The sequence below is a fragment of the Prinia subflava genome, chromosome 20 (assembly GCF_021018805.1).
Source record: "Prinia subflava isolate CZ2003 ecotype Zambia chromosome 20, Cam_Psub_1.2, whole genome shotgun sequence".
NCBI classification, from domain to species: Eukaryota; Metazoa; Chordata; class Aves; order Passeriformes; family Cisticolidae; genus Prinia; species Prinia subflava.
Window position 1 is genome coordinate 7,685,952 of NC_086266.1, and position 19,149 is coordinate 7,705,100.

At 57.3% G+C, this 19,149-nt stretch overlaps 2 protein-coding genes across 3 annotated transcripts; both read right to left on the reverse strand.

Annotated features, from left to right (window-relative positions):
- Positions 1-6,421: 6,421 nt before the first annotated feature.
- Positions 6,422-11,608, reverse strand: AMER1 (APC membrane recruitment protein 1). Of its 2 annotated transcripts, XM_063416975.1 has the most exons (3): positions 11,455-11,605; positions 10,975-11,100; positions 6,422-9,788 (listed from the first exon to the last, which is right to left on the reverse strand). In XM_063416975.1, exons 2-3 carry the CDS (start codon positions 11,011-11,013, stop codon positions 6,507-6,509), a joined length of 3,321 nt encoding a protein of 1,106 aa, XP_063273045.1. In that variant the 5' UTR covers positions 11,014-11,100; positions 11,455-11,605; the 3' UTR covers positions 6,422-6,506. The 2 variants fall into 2 exon arrangements, with proteins under 2 accessions (XP_063273045.1, XP_063273046.1); XM_063416976.1 differs by lacking the exon at positions 10,975-11,100 and having other exon boundaries at positions 11,455-11,608.
- Positions 11,609-12,974: 1,366 nt separating this feature from the next.
- ASB12 (ankyrin repeat and SOCS box containing 12) lies at positions 12,975-15,179 on the reverse strand. The gene is made up of 2 exons (XM_063416873.1): positions 14,334-15,179; positions 12,975-13,679 (listed from the first exon to the last, which is right to left on the reverse strand). The coding sequence occupies exons 1-2, from the start codon at positions 15,145-15,147 to the stop codon at positions 13,546-13,548; spliced, it is 948 nt and encodes a 315-aa protein (XP_063272943.1). The 5' UTR covers positions 15,148-15,179; the 3' UTR covers positions 12,975-13,545.
- Between the last annotated feature and the right edge of the window lie 3,970 nt (positions 15,180-19,149).

A 19,149-nucleotide genomic window follows, 5' to 3' on the forward strand; every position in this document is an offset into this window, starting at 1 on the left:
TTTGCAGGCTCAGACCTCAGAGTGGGTTCTGGAAAGGCAGCCCCGCGCTTTGGGAATGTTCTTTAGGCCAGGAAGCATTTGGGATGCAGGGAGGGTGCTTGGAATAACAGCAGCAGTCTGGAGGGAGGTTAGATGGGATCACAGCTCCAGAGGGGGTGTTTGAAGCCTGAATTTTGAACTCATGCCCCAGGAACCCCCAGGCACACAGCGCTCACCCCTGCCCAGCCTTTCCACAGTTTTGTGGCTCCTGTGGCTGAGTTTTGCAGCCCCAGCAGTGCTGAGCCAGCCCCTCGTGTCATTTTTCCCAGCCGATTGCCTTCCAGACTCTTTAAAATGAAGGAAAATCACCAGAGCTCGTCCATCCACAGCTGCCGGCTCAGGCCCTCTGCCCTTGCCCTGCCTGGGCGATTTTCCCCTCCCTAAATCCAATCAGGGATTCTCAGGATCTCCATCCCCAGGGGAGCACGGGGCTGGTGGCCCCAGCTGCTGCCTTTGTCCCCCGCTGTCCCCACGAGGGGAGGTCACAGCAGAGGCTCCCGTGGGGGGCTCGGGGACAGGGCAGGGATGGAGCTGCCCCAAGCCCCCTCCCCCAGCTCCTGCCTGGGGTGAAAGCCACTGGAGCTGTGACAGACAGGAGTGGCACAGTGAACACCGACCTTCCTCAACCCCAAGGGAGCAGCCACAGCCTCACCCCCTGCACCAGAGCTCTGGGAGCTGCTGGAGGCTTTTCCAGTGGGATGGGGGGGTTATCCCCAGCTGAAATATTGAATAGTTCAATAGAATGAAATAAACATTTAAAAACACTTAAAAGCATATATATCTAAATATGTAAAAGCATATATAAAAATAAATAAAAATATATGTACTTATATATTTTGTACATTTTATAGAAATATATATTATGTATTAATAAATATTAAATACTTCAAAGCACATATATTTAAATATGTAAAAGCATCTATATAAAAATAAATATATGTACTTATATTTTGTATATTTTTATAGAAATATATATTTTGTATTAATAAATATTAAACCCCAAAAAGCATATATATTTAAATATTTAAAAGCGGATATAAAAATAAATATAAATGTATGTAGTTATATATTTTATATATTTTATAGAAGTATATATTATATATTAATAAAGATTAATTAAATACTTTAAAGCATATATATTTAAATATTTTAAAGCATACATAGATAAAATATATGTAAATATATATATATTTATTATATATTAATAAATATATACTAAAAAATATTTAAAAGCAAGCTCTGCTGGAGGGGAGAGCTGGGCTGGGGCAGCCCTGAGCCCTCTCTGTGGGGTCACAGGGGGAGCAGATTTGCCCTGGGATGTTGGAAAAGCTCCTTAGGCGCCTCAGGAGTGTCTGAAGGCACAGGGAGGCTTTTCCAGCTCTCCCATCTGCTGGGCCAGGAGCAGAACCCGTGGCCGTGGCAGGGCCTGTTTGACTCCAAAGGAAACAGGGCGGGCTCCAGGCAGGGAATGGGAAAGTTCCCCACGTGCAGCACTGGGGGAGCAGAGAGGGAGCTCTGCTGGAAACTCAGCATTTCCAGAGAGGGCCTGGAACAGGGGATGGAGGTTTGGGAGAGCAGCACCACGAGCAGGAGGAGGGGGAGGAGGAGGAGAGGCTCACGGCCCCAGGGCAGAGCTTTCCCTGTGGTTTGGCCGGGGATCTCCAATGGATGCAAAGGGAAAGGACAGAGCCTCCCCAGGGCATCCCCAGCTCTCATTAGGGGCGCAGCTCATCAGGCTCTCCAGATAATTACAGCTTCTCACAAATCCAATTCCTGCCCGGGGAGGGCAGGAGGGGAGGGCAGGGTCTTCTCCTGGGTCTTCCAACACATTTGGAAATGCTGGGAGGCACCTGAGGAACACACCCAGCAGGATCCAAGAGAAAACCATCCCTCCCAGCCCTTCTCTGCCGTCCCAGGGATTCAGAGCCAGGGAATCTCAGCTCGCTCTCACTGCTGGAGCCCAGAGGGAAAATCTGCCTCTGGAGCCTTCAAGGCTGGACACTTCCCAGGGTTTATTTAATGAGGATTTGAGGAGCCTCACCCTCTTCCAAAGGGTCTCTGTTGCCTTCTCCCATGGAAAATTCCACCTACTGGCAAATAACCAACAGACAGCTGAGGGAGGGAAATAAAAACATCAAATCAAGGATAAAATAAGCACGAAAACACCAAACCACCAGTGAAATCCAATGTTCTCTAAAAATCTGCAGTTTATTCATTAGAATTCAGTGAAAGGAACATTCATTTTAAAACACAATCAATACATTAAAAACTTGAAAGGACTAGTAGCAATGAGACCAGGAAGGAAACAAAAAAAAACCAAATTCAGCCAGGTTGGTCACCTGGGAGGAGCTGCCAGCCTGGCAGCGGGATGGGGCAGCTGAGGACAAGGGCTAATTCCTCATTTCCTTACAACTGAGAGGCTTTTTGGGATTTGCATTTCTCACTTCACCCAAATGGAGCTTTGGGGTGACTCAATGTGGGTGAGACGAGCAGGAAGCCCCAGCTGGAGGGAGCCCAGAATTCCAGGGCAGAGGGAATGTGGAAGGTGGGTCTGAGCGCCCCAGGAATGTTCAGTGAGAAACCTTCCCATCCATCCCTGTGGGGAATGGGGCAAACCCAATCCAGAAAAAGACACCATTAGGTGACAAGTTATTAATTAGAAGAAAAAAATCTATGCAGAGCCAAATCAGTGGCAATTGCCACCTCTGCTGGGGGAAGAAAGGGGGAGAAATCTGCTTTGGGGTGGATTTTAGCATTCCAGAAGCTCTCCTCTCCTTTGATCTGAAGTTCAAGGCAGTGTCATAGCAGGGAGGTGTTTTAGTGATGCAGAGCACAGGGCTGGAGCTCCCTGGAGAAGGGAGGAGGAGGAGGAGGTGGGGAGTCCTGCTAATCCCAGGATTATTTCAGGAGCAATCCTCAGGCACCAAGGCGAAATCCCAGCTCCCAGCCCAGCCAGGGAGCACCAAGGGGAGAGGAAACCTGTCCAAGAGCATTTCCATGCACAGCCAATAGCATCTCCTGCACAGGGATTGAAGAAAAACCCCAATTTTAGATAAAATAACATTAGCAGTCAGCAGGGAAAGCCTCAGCTGAAACCTGTGGGCTTTTTACAACACTTGGAGGGAGAAATCACCAAAATCCACAAATTCAGATTAAAAACAACACTGAAAAGCACAGCAGGGACAGCTGAATGTGACAGAGGAGGGTTAAGGATGTCTGAGGTTTGTGCAAAGTGTGTTGGTGAGGGGCTGGGAGGAGGCCCAGCACATTCCCAGGGAGCAGGGTGGGATCCAGGCACAGCAGCAGCAGGAATGGCCTTTTCTCCACGGGAAAAGCAAACCACACCACTTGGAAAGACAAGACACACAAGTAAAAGAACAGTCTGTAAAATTTCCCCATGATTATAAAATGCAAAACTATACAAAAATAGAGAAAATCGACCATTTTCTTATGTGTATAAAAACAAACAAACAAAAGAAAACCCCAGAGTCCCCAGAATGCAACACAGAACCTCTTGGTAGGCTGACCCCAAGGGCAGTGGTTCCATCACAGTCCCTCACTTCAGGCAAGGCCTTTCCTGCAAGGGACAGGCAAATTCCTCGAGGTTTTTCCTAAATACCTTGGCAGGACATTCTGCTATTCCTGACTTTTCTGCCTGGTTTCTGGTTGGGAAGCCCTTTTGCATAAGAAGCCTCAGTGACCACCCCCAGATGGGAGCTCCTCGGGTAAGGCAGTGTTGGACTGACCCAGCTCCAGCCCAGCTTTGTTCCCATGGAACCCATGTGGGGTTTTTGGGAAGAGTGGCTCAGCAGGCAGTGAAATCCAATCCCTACTGCAGTGATCATTTACAGGCTGAATTACTGCACTGGAAATTCCGATTTCTTTGGGTTAATGGGGCAGAATCTGCCAATAAGCCAACAAATTAGTAACTAAACTGCATTAGGAAAACTCATTTGAATTCCAGAGATATTTGCCTCATTGAATTCCCATCGAATTAAGAGGAGAAACCTTTGGTATAAAGTCAGATTATCAAGCCTTGGCTGTACTGCTCCCACTGAACGTGCCCTCCTCGTACCCACACCCAAGGCCAGGATCCTGTGGACACCTTGGAACATTCATTTAGCACCCAGACACTCCCAGCCCCCAGCAGGACTTTGGCTGAAGCTCCAGAGCCTGGAACCCCCGAGATGCCTTTGGTGAGACGCTAAAGGAAATCAAACAGGGATTAAACCCACCCGGGGTGAGGGGGTGACAGTGTCCTTATGGTGTCCCCAGCACGGTGTGCCCGTGGTTTGTGTGCTGGGAGTGGAGTAAGATGGGCACAGAGCTGCCCCTGTCCTTGCTCCAGGGAGGGATATCCAATGTTCATTAGCAGCTGTGCTAACGAGGAGAGAACCTCCAGCGAGGGCACCTTCCCCTGGCTCACCACATTTTCCTCTCCAGGTGTGGCAGTGGCACCCAGAGCCAGGTGTGTCCCAGGAATTCCTCTCCACAGGGATGAGGGAAAAGAGCCTTGGCACAGCAGGTTCCTGTGGAACTCCCTGCAGCAGGGCTGGCAGGAAAATATGGAAAAATTCCGGTCTGAGCCTGTGGATGCACAGATGGATCTGCTCTGCCTCGGCAGGAAAATCACATCACACACAGACTGAACCCAGCCTGGCCCTGCCTCTCCCTGCCCCTTCCCACACATCCAAGCACAGGGCAGCAGGAATCTCTTCTCAAAAGGGGTATCAAGACCTCATTTTGCTGGGGGGGAAAAAACCCCATCAAACCCAAACCAGCTCCTTGTGCCGGGAAATGCAGGGATGGCAGGGAGCAGCTGAAGGAGCCACAGCCACGTGGAGCAGGAGAGCAGTGGGAGGGTGACCCAGCAGGGCAGGACTCAGCAGGAAAATCGAGCCTGGCCCAGGCTGAGCCCTCCCTCACTCCACAAATGTGGTAAAACTCCGGCATTTCCACTTTGGGATTGTTTTTTTTGAATGCTACAAATTCTGCTGCAAAGAAAAATGGCAATGAGGTGGGGGGAAACAAAAATCACTGGTAATGGAATTAAATCAGAACACAGGGCTTGGACAGGACAGGGAAGCAGTTTTGTGTCATGGATTGGGGGTTTGGATCAGAGCTGAGGGGGTTTGGGATCATGGAGGGGACCAGGAGCCTGGAAAAGATGTCACAGGAGCTCACAGGAACCCCCAGACAAAGTCTGTCCCCTCAGCCTGTGTCCCTCCTCCACACTCCTTCAAAGAGGCAAAAAATCCCAAATCTCCAGCAGCTTCCAGCTTTTGTTCCCTCCAGTCAGGAGGAGTGAAGCCCAATGTAGCTACAGTCCATCCCTAATTCCAAGGAACACAAAACTTTCCTCCTGTGGGTTTATGCAAAGAAAACAACCGTAAAATAATAAAATTAAATTAAAAAGCCACAAAGCTTCCTTTTGATAAAGTAACAGCATCTGCCACTTCACAGCTACAGGCATGATGCAAATTTAGCTTATTTCAAAGGCCTCATCCCAGTCCCCATGGCCCTGGAGAGGCCAGGAGGCCGGGAAAAAGCTCGGGAAAGAAAGGCTTCCACCAGGAATTCTGCACCGTGAAGACAGACCACAACAAAGAAGGGACCAACACTTTGTTCTTCAAAGGGACACCATGGACAGCACATCTCTCTGAGCAAACTGAAACTACACCTGGAGAACATTATCAGCACGCACACAAAAGCTCCTGCTCTCCTTTGGGGCAAGGACAAATCAAATAAATAAAAATGTTGCTGCAAAGTTCCCCTCTCCAGCTGCCTCACCTCATCCTTGCTCTGGAACAAGAAGCACCCTTCCTCCCAGCTCCCCACACTGAGCCCAGAGTGGAAAACATTCAAAGTGAGTCTGAACCAAAACATTTCACCCAGAAGAGGAAAACAGCCCCATTTCCCTCAGAGGTCTGCCCAAGGCCTGTTCTCCCAGCCCCAGTCCTGCACAAACCCCAGCAATGGGTCCATGCCCAGCTTCTGCCAGGGGCTGCTGCTGCACTTGGTGGTGGAGAGCACTGGAAAACCAGAAAGTGCCTCAGAGGTGATGAAGGAATCCTGGAGGCAGCTCCAAACCCCTCTGGAGCATCCACAGGGGCAAGGCCACAGATGGCTGCAGGAGAGGAGCATCAGCCCAGCTCAAACTCAAGCCACCCCCAAACTGCTCCCGGTTTTCTCCCTCCCTTTTCCCCCCTTTCACCCCTGCTTGGAACAGCCTCAGCATGGTGACATGATGACATTCCTGCAGCCCCTTGGCTTGGTGACACAGTGACATTCTTGCAGATACTCAGCCGTGGTGACACGGTGACATTCTTGCAGATACTCAGCCGTGGTGACACGGTGACATTCCTGTAGCCCCTCAGCTGGGTGACATTCCTGTGGATACTCAGCGTCGGTGACATGGTGACATTCCCGCAGCCCCCTGGCTTGGTGACACGGTGACATTCCTGCAGCTACTCAGCGTTGGTGACGTTGCAGAGGGTGCCCCGGCAGCTGCCATGCCCCGGGCTGGCCCTGCCCTTGAGGGGCTCGGCGCAGCGCTCCGGGCTCTCGGCGTCCCCACTGCTGTCCCCGGGGTGCTGCGGCACGCCCTGGGCGATGCCCACGGGTTTGCCCCTGGCACGGTGCTCCGGGGAGCAGGTGAAGCCAAAGCCCCGGGGCAGCTCCGCTTCCCCCAGGGGTAACAGGCGGGACAGCTTGGGGACGTCCCCGTGGTAGCGGTGGGACCCGGGCGCCTCACGGGCCTGCCTCGCCTCGGGCTGCAGGGGCAGGTTGGAGGGCCGGAGCGGGTGCCTGCTCAGCTCTGGCTCCTGGGGCCGCCTCTCCGGAGCCTCCCCGATGCCACCCCGGGAGAGAGGCAGGAAAGGGGACACGGTGTCCGGCGGCTCCGATGGCTCCCAGCCGCTCTCCACGGTGCCGGCTGGAGCGAAGCCCCAGAGCTCCATCCCGCCGGGAGCAGTGCTGGTGCCGTGCTGGAGGTGCCGCAGGCCCGGCCAGCTCAAGCCGCCCTCGGGAGCCACCAGCTCGCCCTCCTCCTTGCTCCTGCTTCTCCTGGCTCCAGCAGAGTCCTTCCTGCCAGCCTCGCGCCGGGCCCAGAGCTGGCCGGGCTGGGGGCCGCTCCGGGCCCCCTGCGGCTCGGCCAGCTCGAACTCCAGGCTCTCCGTGTCCAGCGAGCGGCTCCTCCGGTCCACGGAGAGCGGCGCGGGCAGGGAGGGGCTCAGGCCGTGCAGGCGCAGGTGGCGGGGCAGGCTGGCCACCCCCCAGTTGCAGCTCTGGAAGGAGCCCGGGGAGAAGCCCGGGGACATTCTCTCGTCACATTCAGCCAAGGACTCTTTCTGTCCGTAGCCATCATCAAAGGCCTCGGCGATGTCCTCACCCACGGTCAGCTCCGGGTGCTGCTCACACTCCCCTTCCCCGTCCTGCTCCACATCCACCACGTCGAAGGTGACCATGGTGGGGAGGGCGGGAAGGTTCTGGGTGAAGGACGAGCTGGAGGCCGAGCTCCCCAGGCTCTCGGACAGGCTGGAGAAGAGGGTCCCGCTGCTGGCGAACTCCACCAGCGCCTGCGAGAAGTTCACGGCGTGCTCGGGCTCGCTGCCCGCCTGGGGCTCACCGGGGGCGAGCTCTGCTCCGCCGCCGCACCCCTGATCCGCGAGCCTGAACCCCGGGAACATCCCTGCCTTGGCTGGGGCCACGCTGCCGTGGATGGAGTCCCCAAACATGCCACAGTCCAGGTCTGCACTCAACCCCGGGTTGTTCTTTGTGAGCGGAATAAGGCAACTTCCGGGGGCTGTTTGGCTGTTGTAACAGTTTTCCGGACACAGAGTCCCTGGAAAATCCCTCCACTCTGGATTTTCAGCCCTAGCCACTGCAACCCCACCATTGACAGCCCGGCTCGGGGTGTGTGAGCCCACCTGCTCACTCCCAAGGCCACTCTGACTCTTGCCAATGGAGCTGGCTGCTCTGCTTTTACATTCAATGCACTGCTTCTCCCTGGGACACTTCTCCTTGCCGGAGACATCCAGGCGTTTCAGGACCGGCTCCCTCTGCAGCTCCCAGTACAGAAGCTCTTTCTGAATGGCTGCAAGCCCCTCTTCTTCAGTTTCCATCAGCCCTCTTTTCTGATCCATTATCTGCTGGATCAGGCTCTTCTCTGCAGGGAGGCAGAAGTCCATGAAGTAGCTGAAGATGCCCTGGGGTGGGACTTTGCCCTCGAACAGGGATTCCTCACCGTGAGAGGGGCTCATCAGGGCATCAAACTCGTAAAGTGCATCGCCGCTGTAGCTGTCCCGGGGCAGTCGGTCCTTCTTGAGCTCCTCTCCAGTCTCATCATCCGGCCCTGGCGTGGTGGAGTCATAATAGCCCTCGTCACTGTTTGGGGCAGACTCCTGCTGGTCACTCTGGGGCGTCAGGAGGTCTACACCGTCCATGGCGTCCCCTACATAAGGGTGGGCGTCAGCCTCGTGAGAGGCGTGTGTCTCCAGGCTGCTGCTGGACACCTGTGCCCCGTAGCTGCTGTCCCCCGGCGCGCCGCTGTCCCACACCTGGTGCAGGTACTCCTCGGCCTCCTCGGGGATGGCCATCTCCTCGCCGCCGCCCTGGTAGGTGACAAGGCAGGAGCTGCGCTTGGCGGCCTCGCGGCTGCGCTCCACTGAGATGCTGCTCTCGGCGATGTCGGGCTCGGCGATGTCGTCCCCGCACCCCGTCAAGGAGTCGAAGCTCTTCAGGGAGGTGACGTCCCCCAGCATGAGGCTCAGCAGCTCCCTGGAGTGCAGGCAGGGAGGCTCGCTGTCCATGAAGTCAGGGTGGAAGGCCAGCAGCAAACTCTCATGGTCAAACTCCGTGCAGGCAGCAGCCTCAGGCTCTGATTTTGTATCTGGAAGGTCCCCGTTCCCTGGCAGGGCCACCGTGTCCCCCTCGGAGCTGCCTCCATCAGCCGTGGGGCCCGTGGGCTCAGCAGCCTCACCACAGCTACAGTCACCCCCTGAGTCCCCTGGGCAGGCCGTGGCCTCAGGGACCGGCCCTGCTCCCCTGCCCTCCACGGCCTCTCGGCTCTCCACTCCCATTCCAGCAGCATTCCCGGCCTCCTCTGTGTCCCCGTTCCACTCAGGGAGCTCTGCTTTCTCACTCTCGGCAGCCTTGCTCTTCCGGTGGCGCCGGATGCTGTTAAAAAACCCTTTCAGCCCTTTTTTGGGTCTGGGGCAAGAGGGTTTCTCCCCGTTGGGCTTTTTGTCACAGCCCTCGATGCTCCCAGGGGGAGAGCTGTCGTGCTGGCCCAAGCCCCCCCTGGCGCCGGTGTCCACGGGCAGCTGGGCGCTGCGGGAGCTGGGCAGAGGGCCCGGCTGCCCGTCCCTGCTGCCCCCCGCGGGGCTGTCCGGCTGTGTGCCCCTGTCACAGGCGGCGCTGCTCAGCCCGTCGTGCGTCTTGCACTTGCTGAGCCCCTTCTTGCCGCGGCCGCCGAAGAAGCTGGGCAGGGTGCAGATGCTGCGCTTGCCCCCGAACAGCTTGAAGGCCGTTTTCCTCAGCTTGCCGGGGGGCGGCGGCTGCGGCTCCGCGGCCACCACGGAGCCGTTGGCGCTGTCGGGAGGGGCGTCCCCGCCCTCGTGCCGGTCCCCTCCGTCCCGCTCCTCCGGGCTGCCCGTCTCCATGGCAGCGGGGCGGGCTGGATCTAGCTGGAAGCGGCGGCTTCGGGAGCGCGGCGCTCCGGGCGCAGGGATGGACACATCACCGCCGACCTGCGGCACAGGGAGAGGGCAGAGGTGAGCACAAGCCAGCAGAAGGGGCAGAGCTGAAGGCACCGGGGTCTCAGGGCTCCATCACCAGCTGGACGAGCCTCCAAGCTCTCCCTGCACTTCCAAAATCCAAAATGTCGCTTAAATTTACCAGTTTGCCAGAGCAGGAAAACCACACATCTCCATTGGATAGCATCCCTGGGGAGAGGCAGGTCTGAGCCCTGCACCTCCTCGCTCCAAGCCCTGCAGCTTCCCAGATTTTCTGTCCCCAGGGTGATAAGGTTTGGCTACCTTAGAGAGCTAGCACCTCCCCAAACCCCTCCCAGCGCTCACGCCAGGCTCCAAAGAGCATCCTCAGGGAGGCCAAACCAGGACACAGCCCTCCCTACACACGTGTCCAGTGAAAAACCACTTTGGTTACTACCCTGGCTTTTTTTATTGAAAATTTCAGTTGTTTTTAAAATAATCTGTGCAGAGAGAGAGAATCGCCTTAAAAACGCCCACTGTGAACACCCTGATCAGATTATACCGGAAGCAGAGAGGCAGGTTTGAAATTTGACCCTGGCCTGCTGTCAGGAACATGAGAAACAAAACAATTATAATCATGTTTCTTTTGCAGAGGTGAGGGTGGAGAAATTAAATGCAATAAAATCCTAATGTGCTCCCAAGCTCTAATGCCCTAGGCTGAGCTCTGACTGACGGGAGGCCACGGAACCTTCCCGAGGTGTTTAGCCAGAGATCCCAAATTAAAAATACACCCCAACGATGCTCTCTGCTCCTGTAGCCCCACAGCAAACCTGCAATTCCAGGTTTATTTTTACTCCTCAGGTCTCTTTGCCTCTATAGTGATCTGGCATCGCTGCTCTCAGCACGGCTGGAACAGGATGGGCTTTAAGGTCCCTCCCAACCCAACCCAACCCATTCCATGATTCTGGAATTCTGGGAATGCTGCTAATCCCTCACGTTCACCTGTCCCACTGGAAGCAGCAGCTGGGGCGTAGCCGGCTGGCACAGCCACCTCCCCACCGACAAGCTGGCCCTTTCCAGCTCTGCCAGAGCCCACCACGAGTCCCGGGTGCCTCCAAAGCCTCTGGAGAGACCTGGATTGACGGGCCTGGGAGAGACACCCGCACCTGGACATGTGCGGGGCTGCTGGAAAATTGGGGGTGAAACGACCCCAAACCCGCACCTGGACTGGGGCTGCTGGAAAACAGCCGGGGAAGGGCATGAGACACAGCCAGGATTTCAGAAATTCCTTTTGGGAATCATTCCTCTCCAGCTCCACGTCAGCACAGGCACTGCTGCGGAGGGGAGGCTGGAGAAGGATAAAAATGAAATATATATAAAAATGAAATAAAGGGCACCGAGGGCAAAGAGCCACGACCAACAAAACATGAAAAATAAGGTTTAAAAGCAACAAAAAGCAGCACCGTAACAATGAAATGCAGCGTTTCACCCGCAGAGGAGACCCTCAGGGACCCCCGGCCCGCCCAGCCCCGCACGGGGACGCTCGCCCGGCCCGGCCCTCCCCGCTCCCCCCGCCGCGCTCCCAAACTTTCGGGAGGATCCGGGAAAACGCGTGGGGCGGGGGGGTCGGGCCGGGCCGCGGGGAGCGGCGCGGCGGGCGCGGGGAGCGGCGGCGCGGGCCCGGGCCGAGCCCGGCACTTACCGGCGGGGCGGCGGCAGCGCGGCACCCCCGGACCCGCGGCACCCCCGGACCCGCGGCACCCCCGGCCCCGGCCCAGCCCTCAGGCCGCGCGAGGGGCGCGGGGCCGCGGGTCCGCCCGGCGCGGGCGGCAGGGGCGGCGCCGCGTGACGGGCGGGGCGGGGCCTCCTGACGGGGGGCGGAGAGGGCGGGGCCTCGCGGGCGGGGCGCCGTGATTGACGGGGCGCGGCCTCTGCGTGAGGGAAGGCGCGGTCTCCACGTTGGGCTCAGTGTAACGGGGAGGGGTGACCGTAACGGGGCGTGGCCGCTGGGCGCGGGCCCCACGGTATCCTCTCACGGCCGTCCCACGGTGTCTTCCCCGGTGGCCCGGGGCGATCCGAGCCCATCCTGGTGGCGGAGTGGGCGTGGCCTCGGGGCGGGTCCCCGCGTTGGGGGCGCGGCCTCGTCGGCGGGTATGATTGGCAAGGGGGCGTGGTCACCCGGTGTGAGGGGCGTGGCCCTGCACGGGGGCGCGGCCTTGGAGCGACACCCGCGGGACACGCGGGGTCACGGACACGGGGCATGTCCTGTCCTGGTCTGTGACACTGCGGGGGTCAGGGATGTGACATTGTGTGTGACACCGGGGGGCGGCCACACGGCGTGTTTGCCGTGGGACACCTCCCTGCGTGTGCCGTGTCACCCACGGGCGTCACCCGCGCCACGCCACGGCCAGCCACCCACCCGCTGCACGCCTGCTCCACCCGCAGTCCCACACCCACTGAGCAGCCCGACAGTGAGGACTCCTCCCCATTTTTGGGACCCCCAAATCTCGGAAGCCCCTCAAATCCCCACATGAGGGTGACAGCAAGGATGCCACGAGTGGGAGTCACAGCAGAGCGTGGCAATGTCCCCGCGGGGCCGCCTCTCCCACCCCCATCTCCCGCTGTGTTCCCGGTGTCATCGTTCCCTATGGAACCTTGTCCAGGCTGCTTCCAAGCTCTAATGCTCCCCTGGGAGAAGCCCCACAGCCTAATTAATAGATGCTGATTAATAGATCCCACAAGCCCTGACACCAGCCCATAAATGCTGCAGGGAGGTGCCTGTGTTTGGCCCAGAGCAACCCTTGGAGCTGCTGACACGGAGCTCTGAGCCCTGGGAGCGCTTCCCTTTGGGGTGGGCTCGAAGGAATGAACCGTGGGATGCCTTCTGCTGCATCCCACAAGGGGTCCAGAACATCGCTGCTGGGTGGGTGCTGAGCTGCCAAGGGGCAGTGGGATTCATCCATCAGCTCCTGGCTGTGGGAAGAGCCAGGAAGGCTCCTCCAGCCCCCACTGGTGAGGGTGATCCCGGTGTCCAAGGTGGGAGGGATGGAGGGTCACGAAGGTGGTGCTGGGATGCCCCACTCCAGCCTGAAATTCCCCATCTGCAGCGATTCCCTTGTCCCTTCCCAGCCATCCTGGCAGAGCTGCCAGACATGGGATGTTTCACAGACAGGCCACGACAGTTTCATACCAATAACAGAACACTTTTAATTCAAACCTGCCTTTCATGAAAGACCCTCGGTGCCACATGAAGCACTTTTGGGATGAGAAGATGATGTTTAGGGTCAGAGCTGGGGCAGGGAGAGGGGTGAGGATGCTGGGGCTCTGGATACATCTCCCAGCCCCTCCTGTGCTGCCAGCTGGGAGCTCTGCCCCCACTGGGGTGGGCACACATGGCCGGGGCCAGCCCCAGTCCTGCCTTCACTGGGAGGAATTCCCATCCTTACTGCCAAGAATTCTTCCACACCCATTCCCAGCCCTTTTTCCAACCAAAATCAGCTGAAGGTGTAAAATCCCTCAGTAAAGATGGTCTGAGGCAAACCCAGGGGAATCAGATCCTGCTCTATCCTTGCTTTTCTGCAAGCCACAAGCTGAGGTCTCCTGTTCTCTCTCCTCCTTCCCTTCCCTTCCCACCTTTGCACGTGGGCACTGCTTTCTGGAGACACCTCGTCAATAAAAATGAACTTGTGACCACAAATTCCCAGGGGTTTCGCAGATTTCAGGGATCCACTCCCAGGAGGTGGAGCAGGTTTTAGGGGTGCTCAGAGTGGGTGTCCCTGGGCGCAGGCTGGGATCACGGCTGGTGCTGCAGGTATTTGGCCAGGACTGTGGGGATCTCCAGCTCTCCAAGGGCGGCCGAGCAGCCAGGCTGCTTCAGGAGACGCCTCACGGCCAGCCGGGATTGGGACAGCAGGGATTTGGGATGAGCTGTGGAAGGAAAATCACATGGTCACCCTCAAGACACACAACCTTGCTGCCCTCCAACCCGGCATCATGCGAAGGAAAAGGACGTGGATTGAGCAAACCAGACAGGGTTGGAACAAAATGATCTTTAAGTTCCCTTCCAACCCAAACCATTCCATGATCCTATGAAAATTCCATTATCCTATGAAAATTCCACCTCTGTGCTGGGGCTGAGGCTATGGGTTCGGGCACAAGCTCCCACAGGAGCTGGGCATGGAGAAGAAATCTTCCATCCCCACATGGAAATAAGTGCAGGATTTTAGACTTGGGGAGTACAGGGGAGCCCAAGCTGGGCAGCAGACAGGAGAGCAAGGGTGAAAAGCAGCTGGTAACCCAACAAGTGAGGTAAACCCAGGCTGTGGGAATCATGGAATCACAGAAGGGTTTAGGTTGAGAAGGGAATTTAAGCTCATCTCATTCCATTCCTTCCACTACCCCAGGCTGCTCCAAGCCCTGTCCAACCTGGCCTTGGGCACTGCCAGGGATCCAGGGGCAGCCACAGACCCACACAGCCAAGGAATGCTGTGAAGGGAACCGAGGCTGAAGGAAACCCTGGGTATGGCTGTTGGGAAGAGGGAATCAGAGCCACCCCAACCCAGGGGCACACAGCCGGGTCACCTCTGGCCTGCAGCAGCAGCTCCAGCCCCTCGCTGCGCGGGGCCGCCCTGTCCGCGGGCACCTTGGGCAGGTACACGTTGGCCCCGAAGTCGATGAGCAGACGGACGAAGTCGGCGCGGCAGCCGTGCCTCAGGCACGTCTCCAGCAGGGTCTTGGGCTCCCGGATCTGCGCCAGCACGCCCTGCTCGGTGCAGTTGTAGTCGGGATCGGCGCCGTGCAGCAGCAGCAGGCGGAAGCACTCCAGGTGCCCGTAGGCGGCCGCCAGGTACAGCGGCCCCGAGCAGGCCACCGAGTTGGCCGCCCACTCGGGCAGCCTGGCCTGCACGTTGGCCTCGGCGCCGTGCTCCAGCAGCTGCCGCACGATGTCCACGCGGCCGTCCCTGGCGGCCAGCAGCAGCGGCGAGCAGTTGTTGTAGGCGCTGCCCGCGGGGCTGGCGCCGGCCTCCAGCAGCGCCCGCACGCAGTGGCTGTGCCCGTTGCTGACCGCCACGAAGAGCGGGGTCTGCGCCTTCACGTCCAGGCTGTCCACGTCGGCACCGTGTGCCAGCAGCACCCGCAGGCTCCGCACGTGGCCCCGCGTGGCCGCCAGGCGCAGCGGCGTGCTGGGCACGCCCCAGCCGCTGCGGCGGTTCAGGAGCCTCCTGTACCTGTCCTGGCACAGCAGCCGGTCCAGGGTTTTGTGGTCATCCTGGCACACGGCCTGGCTCAGTTCCTCACTCTCCCTGCTGTCCTCCTCCTCGTCATCCCTGGGCTGCAGCAGGGAGAACATCTTGTTGATGTCCATGAGGCTCATTTTGTCCGCTCTGTGCTCCATGTGCTGCTTTCATGGTCAAGGATGAGGCCAAAGATCTGTGGGACAGCAGAACCAGCACCACCCCGGGGTTAGAGCCAGACCCTGACACCAACAGCTGCATTTTAGTGTGAGTTCATACTCCATATAAAGGAGATTCCCCAAAAGGTGGACAAACATTGGATGAGGATGCTGCTAATGGCCCTGGCACCGCGTGAGAAAATCCACGTGGATGAAATGCTGAGGGAACAATGGAGCTCAGGGGTGTAGGGGGTACGTGGGTCAGGTTCCCATAAAATCATGGAAGGATTTGGATTGGGAGGGACCTTCAAGCCCACCCAGTGCCACCCCTGCCATGCCAGGGGCACCTTCCACTGTCCCAGGCTGCTCCAAGCCCTGTCCAGCCTGGCCTTGGGCACTGCCAGGGATCCAGGGGCAGCCACAGCTGCTCTGGGCACCCTGTGCCAGGGCCTGCCCACCCTGCCAGGGAACAATTCCTGCCCAATCCCCCATCCAGCCCTGCCCTGTGTCAGTGGAAGCCATTCCCTGTGTCCTGTCCCTCCATCCCTTGTCCCCAGTCCTGAGGCATGAGGTGAATGTGAAGTGGTCAGTTGGGTTAGGGATCAAACATCTTCCAGCACTTCCCTTCCCAAAATGCTGCCAGCGTTAGAATTCCAGTTTTCCTCCCTCCTGCCTGCTTGAGCCGGGGGATCGCACTGCACGAAGGGTCTGGGATGTTTCTGGTGAGCGATTTGGGGGAAGGGTGGCAATGCTGAGCTGATCACACCGAGCGGGACTGAACCCTGCCAGCTTCGCTGGGCTCTGGGCACAGGATGGGGGGACAGGAACGGGATCTCAGGCTGGCACCTGAGCAGCTGGGAACACTCGGGATGGGCACAGGAATGGCTCGGCAGCCCTGGGGGCATCTCAGGTTTCCTCGGGAGAGCCGGTGGAGGCAGAGCTGGGGCTGACCTGTCCTGGGGGGAGCCAAGGAGCTGAACAGAGCAATTAATCAGCAAAGGAGCCCAGCAAACAGTTCATTAATTAGCCGAGGGGCTGCACGGAGCAATGGCCCCGTTGTGCACCTGAGGCCGTAGGTGCCGGGGCAGTACCGGCGGACCTGTCCCACATCACCCACGGGGACACCGGCTCAGGGGGACCCCAGCAAGGCCAGCAGCACAGCTGGGGACACTGAGACAAGTCTGGTGGCACCAAAGCCCAATTAGTACAGAAATGTGGGAAATTCTAACGCTGCTGCTCTTCATTGGACACGCCAGCAGTGAGCTCTGGAGCCTTGGGATCTTCCCACATGGATCATGGGCTGAGGGGTCCCTGCAGATTTGAGCCAAAAGGACTCAAGTTGTGTTCCCAGTTACATTCCCAAGGGAAATGCTGTGCAAAGTAAAAGAGCAGCTGTAACACTTCCTGAACACACAAACAGCACCTCCAAAGGAGGCTCCTGAGATCGTGTGTAGGGAGCTGAGGGAGGCTCCTCAACCAGAAGAACCCAGAGCAGAATTCATGGAATCACAGAATGATTTGGTTTGGAAAGGAACTTAAAAGTTCATCTCATCCCACGCCTGCCATGGGCAGGGACACCTCCCACCATCCCAGGGTGCTCCAAGCCCTGTCCAGCCTGGCCTTGGGCACTGCCAGGGATCCAGGGGGCAGCCACAGCTGCTCCGGGCACCCTGTGCCAGGGCATGCCCACCCTCCCTGTTTTGTCACCCCCTGAGCTGCCAGAAGCTTTCCAGGCACCTGCAGACCCCCAAGAGAGCTTGTGCCAGAGCACACACAGCACACATTTGTCCCTCTGGGTGCCAGTGCCCTCCCCTCCCGCCCAGTGCCGCTGCTGCCGCCTTACCTGGGCGTGGGGGATGCTCAGAGCACCTGGGGCCAGGGGGGTCCCATGGGGGTCCTCCCGCGGTTCAAGCCCAGGAGGAGCAGAGCAGGAGAGGATCTGGCAGGGCTGGGATGGCCGGGGCTGTGAGGGGCCGGAGCTCACAGCTCACAGCTGAAATGCCACGGCGGGACCGGCCCGGGGCGCCGGGGCTAATTTTAGCCCCTCTGGGGTTTTATCTTACCACTTCCATTCTTGGAAGGCTCCCCCTGGGTAAATATAGAGAGGGCAGCGGGGTGGGGGGAGGCTGGGACAGGTGCTGGAGGCTGCTTGGCCCCACTGAGCACACACAAAGCTTTTTCCCCGCTGTTTCCACGCAGAACTCGCAGGGAACGGGGCGGTTTGGGGTCCCTGCCAGGGCAGCACTGGCCTCTACCTCACCTTGGCTTGACTCAGTTCCCTCTTAACCCCTCTCCTCTGCTCTGTCCCCCTTTTCAGAGCGACACAAATGGCCACTTGCAACCTCCAAAATGATTTATTAGACACCAGAAGGACTAAAGGTCCTGAAGATGGTCCGGATTTCCCACCTGAGCTGCACCTGCCAGCAGGAACCACAGCCAGGGCTTCCCAAAGCTGAGCAGGACCCAGGAAGGCAGAAAAGCTCCCAGGGCAAACAAAAGGAGCGGGGAGCAGCACTGAGGCTCTTATCAAGAGCTGTCAGCTGGGAAGTGCAATCCTATTTTATCCAGCTCCCTTCAAACCCTCTCCAAACTCCTCAGCAGTGGAGCAGCAATGGGCTGGCATTTGGGGCAGCCTTATCACGGTATGAGATAATGAGAGAGACCCAAATTATCCAGCAGGAAAATCCCCACTGGTGCAAGGAGTGAAATCAGTGTGCTCTGTGACATGTGTGATCTGTGCCACCACCACATTCTTGCTTTGGAGCCTCCCCATGGAAAGCCTGGAATGCAAAAAAGTGGTCAATATTGACTTGGTTTAGACTTTTGGTTTTCCTCTCCAAACTCACTCAAAAATAGATTATTGCTTCACAAAGGTCAATTCCCCAAAGCCAGTAGCAGGAATGGAATTATGGAGTGTGATGTGGATGAACCCTGGAGCAGGGGAGGGGAGGTTGGGCTTATTTTTCCTGTCAGGAAGATGCAACCACAACGGGGATGCTGCAGCCACAAGAGCCAGGCCTGGCTGGAAACCCCTTCCACAAACCACAGAAATCAAAGCAGCCATTAAAAAGACAGAGTGTTATAGAGGGAAAAAAGGGAATGCAGACAACAGAAGTGCTAGAAAATGTGAAATGTAGGAAACTTGGAGATGAAAGGAAAATCCTTGAATGGCAAATTAATGATAAACTGCTCATCCTTTTGTTGTTGCTGCTGCTGTTTCGTTGTTAACCAAGAGATTTTAGAACAAGGAGCTGATTAAACCCAGCTCTAACAAGGCAAACCCAAGAACCCCCCCGCCTTGCTGGAACCCTGCATGGACACACTCCTGGAGCAGGAGCCTTTCCCTCCACCCCAGGGGGGATTTCCAGCAGCAGAGCCAGAGCAAGTCCCAAAGGAGCCCAGGCAGAGGTGACACACCAGCCTGACCCGTTTGGGACAAACTTCCCAGTGCTTCAAACTCCAGGGAAGGATGAGGAGTTGGGAAAAGCTTCCAGCTCCTGCCTGAGCTCAGGGCCTGAGCCAGGGCTGACCTGGCCTCTGCCCCGGGCAAAGCAGCTGCTGATCAGCTCCCTGTTAATTGGGGAAGAATTAGAGGGTAGAGGGGTATTTACTGACAGTCAATGAGTTTTTTGGGAAGGTAAATCCTGTCCAAAGTTGCTTCCATTAAAGAGATTATTGTTATTAACACAGCTGAAGAGAGCTAATGAGCTTGTGGATTTAGGAGAGCTAAGCAGTTAAAAGTTTAGAGCTAAACAGTCCCAAATAAATGATTTTGCGGGGATTAGGGATTTACTAACAGTGCTCAAGGTCGGGAAAGCAGAGGTGGGGAGTAGGGCTGTTGTGTCTCCTGCCTTTGGGCCAGGAGTCCCTGCCACAGCACAGCTCTGGGATCTCCCTCTGTGCCCTCACGTCTGCCCCCAGCATTCCCAAACTCATCCCTGCGGGTTCTCCTGCTCACCACGCAGCATGGGAGAGGCTGCAGCAGCACCGAGATCCAGCTGTTAT

Coding starts and splice junctions, on each gene's coding strand:
- AMER1 (XM_063416975.1), bottom strand. CDS start 11,013: ATGCCCTTCCCCGGCTGTTTTCCAGCAGCCCCAGTCCAG. Junction 9,789..10,974: donor TTCCAGCAGCCCCAGTCCAG/GTGCGGGTTTGG, acceptor CCTGTGCCGCAG/GTCGGCGGTGATGTGTCCAT.
- ASB12 (XM_063416873.1), bottom strand. CDS start 15,147: ATGGAGCACAGAGCGGACAAAATGAGCCTCATGGACATCAACAAGATG. Junction 13,680..14,333: donor GCTGCTGCTGCAGGCCAGAG/GTGACCCGGCTG, acceptor TTCCTTCCACAG/CTCATCCCAAATCCCTGCTG.